We start from the raw sequence: 12,167 nt of genomic DNA, 5'->3' as shown, positions 1-12,167 counted from the left end.
TTAACAGCTTGTTGGGCAGCAGTGAACAATGAGACACTGTGAGTCACAGAGATCTTTTTTGATTCACTTGTTTCCAAATATATATTCCAAATAGATTTTGTGATTTTGATGTAGTTACTTATTTATAAAGAATAGATTAAGTGGAGCTGTCATTTTTTGCCTAATGTCGAATATTATTTCATCAAAACCGTCTAATAAAATAAACAGTCATTGTATATTCTTGTGTTTTTTGAAATAAATTAAAATCTTATTCACTGTATTTCTCTCCTGATGTAAACATTGTGAGCAGTTGTTTATATTGCGCTCGTGTGAAACGCAGCTCAGAAAATACAATACTGCCACTGAATTATTGAGCCCTTACTCACACGCCTGCTCTCATTAATTACCAATGAAGCGCTGATCCAGACTAAATTGCCGTACGGCTGTCGGTGATCAATAAGTAAAGGGACACTATTAGACATTTGCTGACTCATATATAAAGATCCATCAAACCACATCTCTACACATGATGGGAACTGGCGTCAAACGAATTGCACCCTCGGTTAAGTGGAAGGGAAGTGACATCGCTTGGTTGAAGTTACACCACAAGGTGGCAGCAAAGTTTAAAATGAACACGGGTTTCTGTTACGGAGGCACAGCCCCGTATGACTGTCAAACAAAGACAACAAATGAAGCTCAGTTTCTGATCTTTAATCAAATTTATTAAAAAATAAGTTTTAAAAACAAGAGTCGTTAAACTGGTTTTTACTTGTTTGATTCAATTTCAGTGGCAGCAAAGAGTGGGAGCTCGCGTGGCAGAGAATTAAATAAAATGTAAGCATAGGTCAGTGTCTTGTGCGTTAGTTGCTGTGATGTGTCCTCAGTGTGAAGTCCTAACTGATAATCCTTGAAGTACATCTTTCCCGAGGTGTCCACAGTTTCCACAGGTGTGATTTATCAAATTATACCTTAGCATAAACTACATTCAGAGGAATATGACTCCAAACTTGTGTGAGTTCTTTTTGAGATAAACTTGAACATTGTGAAAAACACTTTCCACAGGAAAATGGCTTCTCACCAGTGAATCCTTTCATGAATTATCAAATCCCATTTTTGCTTGAAACCCTTTCGACGTTTTTACGCAAATACGGCGTCTCATCTGTGTGAATGCTTTCATGGACTCTGATGTGAACTTTGCCTAAAACACTTTCCACGTGTTTTACACGAATAGGCCTCTTATCTGTGTGAGTTTTTTCATGGCGTCTAATATGTGAATTTCGCCTAAAACCCTTTCCACATGTTTTACAGGAATACGGTCTCTCATCTGTGTGAATGATTTCATGTTCTCTCATATGCGAACTTAGCCTAAAACCCTTTCCACATGTTTTACAGGAATACGGCCTCACATCTGTGTGAATTTTTTCATGTTTTCTCATATGGGACCTTAGCCTAAAACCCTTTCCACATGTTTTACAGGAATATGGCCTCACATCTGTGTGAATTCCTTCGTGGACATTTATATTAGACACAGTGTCAACATGGTTACTTCCTGTCTGAACTTGGCTCTCAACTACAGGAGAGCTGTGAGAGAGGAGCTGGTGATCAGTGTCTGGTTCTGCTTCACTTTCCTCATTAGCAGGAGTCAACACTGATGCATCAGCCTCCTGCTTCAGTTCAAGCTGTTCACTCTGATGAATGGTGCAGATTTCCTCCTGCTCTTCTTTAATCTGTAGAGACTCTGGTTCCTCTTGGTCCAGACTGGAGTTCCTCTCCTGGTTTGAGAGCTGCTGCTCTGTGAGAACCTCCTCCTCTTTACAGACATGCTGCTGGGGAAGCTCTACAGACACAAAGAGATAGATTACAACAAGCAAAAAAGTAAAATGAGACAAAAATTAGCTTCAGATTGAGAAGTTAAGTTATATATACATTTTTAACAGCATCAGTTGGGATTGGCACCAGCGCACCCCGTGACCTTCATGTGGAGAATAAAGCGGTAGAACGACATCAAACACAAAAATCAAGCCGAACTGTAGATCAGTTCATCTCAATACTTAACTGAGGAGCCTGGTGTATTTTGCAACAGCACTGTTGATCACAACCAGCATCACAAACCCTGCTGCTGTATTTCAGTACATTGATTGTGTCAGACACAGTGTGTGCGTCACTAATGGAGGAAGTACTGAACAAACATTTTTAATTCAATGATTATAGTGATTCAGTTACAGTGAAAACAACTGCTTTACTTGTCACTAGTTGGTGTGTGTCGCTTATACAACGAAGTCACCAGTGGTGCAGTAATGACTCGGCCCACATTGAGTAGGTACTTTTTAGTAGTGGAAATGCAACCTAAACCGTGCAGAGGCGAGCCTGGACAATAGTGGATTTTACTACACTATACTGATTAAAAGACCATTATGGTTTTACATACCTATTCGCTGTAACTTTACTCGAGGTTTACAAACGATCTCCAACAGTCTGCGCTGACGATTCGCCTCTTCCTCGTACTCGACGATCGTTTGTTCGAAGGCTCTGAATATCTCTTCCGCAGCAGCAGTCAGTCGCTCGACGATGAAATCGCTCAAATACCGACGTGACGACATCGCGGCTCCGTCAACAACGGGAATATTTACCCGCGATACACTAAAACGTCACCGTGTTCCTACTTTTAATGTCCGCGTGGAGAGTACGGAGCTAACGCTGCTGTGATACGCTGGTTTTCGTTTGACTTCCGCCGATAAGCCGGAAGTAAAACAATATAAAGCGGAAGTAATAATAGAAAGCGAAAAAAAAAACACACGATTTATGTACTTAGTTTATGTATGTATAAATATATGTATACATAAATACAATATTATAATGGATAATTTCTTGATTAAATGTTCAAAACTGGGTTTGCAGACCAGCCATTTCTTTTCATATACGTGGACTTTCCCCTGATTGCAAAATGAACACACGTGACTTGTTCCTCGGAGGCTCCTGCTCCATCTGCAGACATGAATTCAAACATTCATATCTGCAGATGGGGCCTGTAATTTTGTTTGATTTGTACATGAGAATGTACATTTAATTTAGTGTACTTGATGTTTGCAGAATAGCTTTGCCTTACAATGTAAATTGCCTTGAGATAATGCATGTTATGAATCAGCGCTATACACATAAATCTGAATTGAATTAATACCCATATTCTCTAGTTTTCACATTAAAGGTGGTTTAATGGTTTAGTTAATCTTTAAGCACCAAATCGATGCAATGATGTGTTCACTGAACATAAACATTGGCCCCTGAAAACAGGATTATGGACAATCAATGCATTTAAATAAACACTCGAATTTTACAACATATGTATTACTTTGCAGGGTTTTTTTTTGTAAAGTTGTAATCTATCAATAGTCGAAATAATATGAGAATAAAGTCGTAATCTTTTGAGATTAGTGGTAATCTTTCAAGAATATCTTCTTATTATTATGATTATTTTCAAATCTTGCACCTGGCAAATACTCTACATTACATTAAAAAAAACGAACACTAAAACTAATAAAAACTGAAATAAAACATTTCCAAAAAATAAAAACTAGCAAACCCACTGTAAAAACAGTGGCACTGTGAGACACAGAGATCTTGTTTGATTCATGTGTTTCTAACTTAGATTTTGAGATATTGGGTAAAAATAAAACGGTCAATGTATATTCTTGTTTTTTTTATATAAATTAAAATCTTATTCACTGTATTTCTTTCCTGATGTAAACATTGTGAGCAGTTGTTTATATTGCGCTCATGCCGTGTGATAAACGCAGCTCAGAAAATACAATACTGCCACTGAATTATTGAGCCCTTACTCACACGCCTGCTCTCATTAATTACCAATGAAGCGCTGATCCAGACTAAATTGCCGTACGGCTGTCGGTGATCAATAAGTAATGGGACACTATTAGACATTTGCTGACTCATATAAAGACATCCACCAAACCACCTCTCTACACACGATGGGAACTGGTGTCAAACGAATTGTACCCACGGATAAGTGGAAGGGAAGTGACATCGCTTGGTTGAAGTTGAACCACAAGGTGGCAGCAAAGTTTAAAATGAACACGGGTTTCGGTCGTGGAGTCACAGCCCCGTATAACTGTCAAACAAAGACAAATGAAGCTTGGTTTCTGATCTTTAATGAAACCAAAAAAATCAAAAAAAAGTTTTAAAAACAAGAGTCAATAAAGTGGTTTAAAATTTTTTTTACCACAATGAATGGAACGTATTATAGAGATCATAGTGAAGCACTAGGTGGCCCTCCACATTCAGCTAAGGACTTCATAAAGGCTAAGGCCAGCCCTGCTTACTAAATACCCTAAACCTATTCACGGACGACAACCAAACCCAGGTTCCTGCCGTGTCGCCCTCTTGTGGTTACATATAGAGACGTAACTTTTAACCAAATTAGAGAAGCCAGGGGCCTGTTTCAGAAAGCAGGTTCAACAAACTGAGTTAAAACCTTAACTCCCGGTTGACCAACTCGGAGCTGTCAAACTCAGAGTTTTCAGTTTCAGAACAGGTGATAACATTTAGTTGAATCAACTCCAAGTCAAGTAACTCTGGATATAGTGGGATATTAAAAGCCCCCATCAATGAAACACAGATAACATGATTCACTTTGGCAAAAAGTGGTCAGAAGACTCGATCCTCTTACTTCTCCCCAGTGGAGTTGGAGATATTAACGAATGCATGTGCAAAAAGTGAGCATATTTTTTTTTAAAGAAAAAGGAAGCAATATTGCGGCAGCAGCAGCAAAAGAAGGGGAGCTTGCATAGCAGAGAATTAAATTAAATACAAGCAAAAGTCAATGTCTTGTGCTTTAGTTACCGTGACATGTCCTCAGTGTGAAGTCCTAACTGATAATCCTTGAAGCACATCTTTCCTGAGGTGTCCACAATTTCCACAGATGTGGTGCAGTGGTACGGCTTCTCATGTGTACAATTAAGATCACATCCAAAGCAATTTTTTCAAATGTTGCAAATATACGGCCTTTTATGCTTTATCAAATTATACCTTAGAACGAACTGCATTAAGAGCAATGACTTCAAACTTGTGTAAGTTTCTTTTGTGAGATACAAAACTTGAACATTGTGAAAAACAATTTCCACACGTTTCACAGGAATATGGCTTCTCACCTGTGACTCCTTTCATGAATCATCAAACCCCATTTTCGCCTAAAACCCTTTCCACATGTTTTACACGAATACGGAATCTCATCTGTGTGAATTAGTTCATGCTGTTTAATATGCGAAGTTCGCTTAAAACACTTTCCACATGTTTTACATGAATACGGCCTCTCATCTGTGTGAATTATTTCATGCTCGGCCAAATGCCAACTTTCTTTAAAACGCTTTCCACATGTTTGACAGAAATATGGTTTCTCTCCTGCGTGGACTTTCTTATGTCGAACAAGTTTAGACTTGCAAGCAAATCTTTTTCCACAAGTGTCACATTTAAAATACTTTTTACCTGTGTGAGTTTCAGACTCAATCTTTGATGTGTGACAGTTGTCTCCTTTGTTCCTGTCACTTCTCCTGCATGACTTCGACTCTGCATCAGACACAGTGTCAACATGGTTACTTCCTGTCTGAACCTGACTCTCAGCTACAGAAGAGCTGTGAGAGAGGAGCTGGTGGTCACTGTCTGGTTCTGCTTCCATGTCATCACTTTCCTCATTATCAGGAGTCAACACTGATGCATCAGCCTCCTGCTTCAGTTCAAGCCGTTTACTCTGATGAATGGTGCAGATTTCCTCCTGCTCTTCTTTTATCGGTAGAGACTCTGGTTCCTCTTGGTCCAGACTGGAGTTCCTCTCCTGGTTAGAGAGCTGCTGCTCTGTGAGAACCTCCTCCTCTTCACAGACATGCTGCTGGGGAAGCTCTACAGACACAAAGAGATTACAACAAGCACAAAAGTAAAATGAGACAGAGATTAGCTTCAGATTGGGAAGTTATTTACCAGACCCCCCCCCCTCCTACATTTCGGGCCGTCACAAAACTTGACCAAAAATGTGTATAGCCATGCATGCTGTGCGATTAGATCCACTCAGGAGCAGAGACATGAGAGCAGCGCTGCACTCAGTGCCATGCTCTGCTCATGTCGCTTTCAGAGCCAATCAGAACGCCCCCAAGTTTGTCATTATTCGTGTGTTCTTCTTCACTGCTCCTTTGTGGGATGTAAACAGCGAGCAATACTGCCCTAGCACCTCCTGTAGCTAGTTCTGGATAGTTTGGGTGTGTGTTTAGTCGTGTTTATATGCACTGCAGTTACAGATGAGCATGAAGCGGCCGGTGTGTGATTTAAAACAATATCAGGACTTATCGTTGCAGTAATAACTCCGCCCACTTTGAGTAGGTACCTTTTTGTAGTGGAAATGCAACTTAAACTGTGCCGAGGCGAGCCTGGACCATCGTGGATTTTACTTCACTTTACTGATTAAAGGACCATTGTGGTTTTACATACCTATTCGCTGTAACCTTACTCGAGGTTTACAAACGATCTCCAACAGTCTGCGCTGACGATTCGCTTCTTCCTCGTACTCGACGATCGTTTCTTCGAAGGCTCTGAATATTTCTTCCGCAGCAGCAGTTAGTCGCTCGACGATGAAATCGCTCAAATACCGACGTGAAGACATCGGGGCTCCGTCAACAACTACAATGTTTACCCGCGACACACGAACACGTCACCGTGTTCCTGCTTTTAATGTCCGCGTGGAGAGTACGGAGCTCACGCTGCTGTGCTATGCTAGTTTTCGTTTGACTTCCGCCGCTAAGCCGGAAGTAAAACAATACAAAGCGGAAGTAATCCAACAGAAACAAATAAAATAAACAACACACGATTTATTTATTTATACACATTTTATATATTTTGTTTTATTATTTGTTCATTTACTTATTTACGTATTCATGCATGTGAATATGAATGAAAAGTAACACATTTTAAAATCAAAAAGGGCTACTAACACAAGAACACACAGAACATCATTCGCTATGGCAAAAAGTGATAAGAAGACTCAATCATACTTCTCCCCAGTGGAGTTGGCAATATTAATGAATGAATATGCAGAAAGTGAGCATATATATATATATATATATATTGCAGAGGCAGCAAAAGAGCAGGAGCTCGCGTGGCAGAAAATAAGAGCTCATCAAAGATGTCTGCAAAAAACACAAATCTGCAGTTTCACTTCAGTTTAATGAACATGACCATATAGCGTAAAATACATTACAATTAGACATTGTTGATGAACAATAATAAACAAAGATACCGTGACGTGTCCTCAGTGTGAAGTCCTAACTGATGATCCTTGAAGTACATCTTTCCTGAGGAGTCCAGTTTCCACAGGTGTGGTGCAGTGGTAAGGCTTCTCATGTGTACAATTAAGATGACACCCAAAGCAATTCTTACAAATTTTGCAAATATAAGGCCTTTTATGAGTTATTTTGTGCTTTATCAAATTATACCGTAGAATGAACTACGCTCAGAGGAATATGACTTCAAACATCTGTACGTATTCATTATTAGATAACAAACTTGAACATTGTGAAAAACACCGTAAACACATTTCACAGGAATATGGTTTCTCACCTGTGAAGCCTTTCATGATTTATCAAATCCTGTTTTCGCTTAAAACCCTTTCCACATGTTTTACACGAATATGGCGTCTCATCTGTGTGAATGATTTCATGGCCTATCATATGTGATTTTCGCCTAAAACACTTTCCACATGTTTTACACGAATACGGCCTCTCATCTGTGTGAATGATTTCATGGGCTCTCATAGTTGAACTTTGACTAAAACACATTCCACACGTTTTACACGAATAAGGCCTCTCACCTGTGTGACTTTTTTTATGCCGTCTAATCAGTGAACGGTGTTTAAAACTCTTTCCACACGTTTCACACGAATACGGCCTATCATCTGTGTGAGTGACTTCATGGTCTCTCATTTGTGATCTTTGCTTAAAACACTTTCCACATGTTTTACACAAATATGGCCTCTCATCTGTGTGAATTCTTTCATGGACTCTCATATCCCAACATCGCCTAAAACACTTTCCACATGTTTTACACAAATACGGCCTCTCATCTGTGTGAATTCCTTTATGGACTCTCATATCCAAACATCGCCTAAAACGCTTTCCACATATTTTACACGAATACGGCTTATTGCCTGTGTGAGTTCTTTCATGAACGTTTCCATCAGACACAGTGTCAACATGGTTACTTCCTGTCTGAACTTGGCTCTCAACTACAGGTGAGCTGTGAGAGAGGAGCTGGTGGTCACTGTCTGGTTCTGCTTCCATGTCATCACTTTCCTCATCATCAGTAGTCAACACTGATGCATCAGCCTCCTGCTTCAGTTCAAGCTGTTCGCTCTGATGAATAGTGCAGATTTCCTCCTGCTCTTCTTTAATCTGTAGAGACTCTGGTTCCTCATGGTCCCGACTGGAGTTCCTCTCCTGGTTTGAGAGCTGCTGTTCTGTGAGAACCTCCTCCTCTTTACAGACATGCTGCTGGGGAAGCTCTACAAAGAGATAGATGACAACAAGCACAAAAGTAAAATGAGACAGAAATTAGCTTCAGATTGAACAGTTATTTATTAATTTAACAGTGACTGCAAAATTTAAACTATTAAAAAATGTGAATCCTCAAGTCCTCCATCTTATGCCAGTTGGAATTGGCACCATTGCCCACGTGACCCTCATGTGGAGAATAAAGTGCATATAAGAAGCATTATTGTCAAATAGATTTTTTGTGTTTGTTTGTTTGTTTTTAAAGACAGTAGATTTGTTATCCTAAGTTGATTATTTATATTAGTTAAACATAAATTAATGTGCAAAGGAAACAGAATGATTATTTAGTTTCAAACATATACATTCTTACTTCATTTATTTGTTGTTTTATTGCTTAGATGCTTTTGTTCATGTACTCTTGTTGAACAAGTTACTGTATGAACTAAAACCATTCAGTCTAATTCTTAAGTAATTAATGAGTATTTATAACGTGTACAAATACATAGCAGTTCATTAAAATAAAAATAGTTTTTTTTTTTAAAAAGGCTGCAGTATCGCGTTACTACCCAGAACCGTGATACTTTGTCTGGTATAGTATCGTGGTTACTCATTTTGGTATCGTGGCAACTCTCGTTCAGAGGAATGCGACTTAGAATGGGGTTTTTTTGTGAGATAAACTTGAACATTATGAAAAACACTTTCCACATGTTTAACGGAAATATGGCCTCTCAATTATTTAATGTACTCTAATATGCAAACTTTGCATAAAAGACTTTCCACGTGTTACACAGAAATATGGTTTCTGTACAGTGTGGACTCTCTTATGTTGAACAAATTTAGACTTGTCAGCAAATGTTTTTCCACAAGTTTCATATTTAAAAGACTTTTTACCTGTGTGAGTTTCAGACTCAATCTTTGATGTGTGACAGTTGTCTCCTTTGTTCCTGTCACTTCTCCTGCATGACTTAGACTCTGCATCAGACACAGTGTCAACATGGTTACTTCCTGTCTGAACTTGACTCTCAGCTACAGAAGAGCTGTGAGAGAGGAGCTGGTGGTCACTGTCTGGTTCTGCTTCCATGTCATCACTTTCCTCATTATCAGGAGTCAACACTGATGCATCAGCCTCCTGCTTCAGTTCAAGCTGTTCACTCTGATGAATGGTGCAGATTTCCTCCTGCTCTTCTTTAATCTGTAGAGACTCTGGTTCCTCTTGGTCCATACTGGAGTTCCTCTCCTGGTTTGAGAGCTGCTGCTCTGTGAGAACCTCCTCCTCTTCACAGACATGCTGCTGGGGAAGCTCTACAGACACAAAGAGATAGATTACAACAAGCACATGAGTAAGTAAGTAAGTAATGAAAAAGCTTTATACAAATTAGGGCTGGGAGACATGGCCTAAAAATAACATTTTCGATTTAAATGGATTTAACTACTAAAGACAAAATAATGATGTTATATGTGTAAATGCATGACGTTTTACACACACATACAACAGTGTTTCAGTGTCAGTTCATTCAAATATTTAAATACGTCCTCCACGACCATAGCACAGACTCCGTGTCTGTGTCACAGTTACTTGGATCAAAATTCTCGTGCTGGTTTACAGTAGCCATGTTGTCGCTGTGTGTGCATCCGTGTGCATGTCCGGAGGGGAAACAAGTGTGTGTGTGTGTGTGGGTGTTCTGCTTCCGATGGCAATAGGTGCCCTGTAATAAGAGGTGAAAACAGTGGCGGATCTATAAAATTCTACATGGGCTGGCAAGAGGTCTTGGCAGGGTGGCATGGGAGGATGGTACACAAGAATCCCCAAATGTAAATGGATTTAACATAACAAACATAAAAATACTTCAAAACTAATAACTGTTTTATCATGAACAACAGTAACAAGCCAGGGAGAAGATATCAGTCAACACTCACTGCAAACAGTATATAACCGCCGTGTTCAACAGAATCAATGGCCCGTTAGTGGGAAGTTCGAGGTTTATATTTTCGTTATGATATGAATTTTTAATATACCGCCATACCGGTGTACTGGATTACAACGTTCTTAACGCTGTGCCGAGGCGCGGCTGTCTGCTTTGCCAGTGGGCGCACTCTGCGTATAAACGTTTCAATAATGTTTATATATTTGTTTCAATCACTGAATGAAGCCTGTCATATCTGGGACAAGAGTCAGGACCTTAAATCACTTGCACATAAATCAGCACTCAGCATTTGTTTGTTTGTCATTTAAACCTGTGCGCGCCGAGAGTGCGAGGGGCGGGCGAAAAGAGAGTGAGCGAGAGACATCTGCGCTCTTGGTTATTAGTAAATTTACTTATATGTTGTGAAATATGTTTAAACTTATATAAACTACATATACAGGTAGTGATGTCTCGTTGTACTAGTTTGTCCTGTTATTGACGTCATGCTGTCATCACCTGACATTCTTGATGCGGCCCAGCCTCACCCAGACTCTAACTCATGCGGCCCACAGGCAAAATGAGTTTGAGACCCTGCTCTAAAGGTTCATATTTAAAAGCAGCTCAATGCAGAGCTGTCAGAAAATAAAATCAGCCTCTTGTCATATTTGCAGCAACACTGTTGCTTCAGGCTGTGATCAGGCTTTTTTGTATCGCTCATACTCTCTCCATTAAAACAACCTGCTCCTCTTGGCTGAAATCAGCCCATTGTCGCTCCATTTAGTGAGGAAGTGATCCTCCTTCACAGTACAGACCTTAGGTCAGACATATGGTTCAAAAAAGTAACAGAAGTTCAGTCTGGTTGAGTATTTTATTATGTTGTTTTTATACAATCTTAAGTACTGCTGAAAGGTTTATCACACTATAGGTCTTAAATGTGAAAATGGTTAACAGTTGAGAGATTTCATTCAAAATTAAGAAAAGTAATCAAAATGTAATTAGTTACATTACTTTGAGAAAGTAATTGAAATAGTTACACTACTATTACATTTTCAACAGGGTAACTTGTAATTGTAACCAACTACATTTCCAAAGTAATCTTCCCAACACTGGTTGTAACGTTACGCCCGCAAAACGGCAACCCTGTGTAAACATTATGGATTAAAACAAGACAGGTTTAAGTATATTTTATGACGCCGTTGTCTTTTCTAAAATCAAAACTAAACAAAGAGCAAAACGCTCTTTTTTGTAGTGGAAATGCAAGCTAAACCGTGCCGGAACCATAGTGGGGTTTACTTCACTTTACTGATTAAAGGACCATTATGGTTTTACATACCTATTCGCTGTAACTTTACTCGAGGTTTACAAACGATCTCCAACAGTCTGCGCTGACGATTCGCTTCTTCCTCGTACTCGACGATCGTTTGTTCGAAGGCTCTGAATATTTCTTCCGCAGCAGCAGTTAGTCGCTCGACGATGAAATCCCTCAAATACCGACGTGAAGACATCGCGGCTCCGTCAACAACTACAATGTTTACCCGCGACACACGAACACGTCACCGTGTTCCTACTTTTAATGTCCGCGTGGAGAGTACGGAGCTCACGCTGCTGTGCTATGCTATTTTTCGTGTGACTTCCGCCGCTAAGCCGGAAGTAAAACAATACAAAGCGGAAGTAATCCAACAGAAACAAATAAAATAAACAACACACGATTTATTTATTTATACACATTTTATATATATTA

The 12,167-nt window shown here is 39.5% G+C and overlaps 1 protein-coding gene across 1 annotated transcript; it reads right to left on the bottom strand.

Annotated features, from left to right (window-relative positions):
• Positions 1–6,745: 6,745 nt before the first annotated feature.
• Positions 6,746–11,931, bottom strand: LOC310928781 (uncharacterized protein; the record flags this gene model as incomplete). Its single annotated transcript, XM_083891422.1, has 4 exons — positions 6,746–6,774; positions 8,162–8,533; positions 9,414–9,824; positions 11,760–11,931. The coding sequence occupies 4 exons, from the start codon at positions 11,929–11,931 to the stop codon at positions 6,746–6,748; spliced, it is 984 nt and encodes a 327-aa protein (XP_083747548.1).
• Positions 11,932–12,167: the final 236 nt, after the last annotated feature.

The sequence above is a fragment of the Microchirus variegatus genome (assembly GCF_963457635.1).
Source record: "Microchirus variegatus genome assembly, chromosome: 6".
Classification (NCBI taxonomy): Eukaryota; Metazoa; Chordata; class Actinopteri; order Pleuronectiformes; family Soleidae; genus Microchirus; species Microchirus variegatus.
Note: the sequence above shows the minus strand (reverse complement) of the source record. Positions and strands in the feature narration are given on the sequence as shown.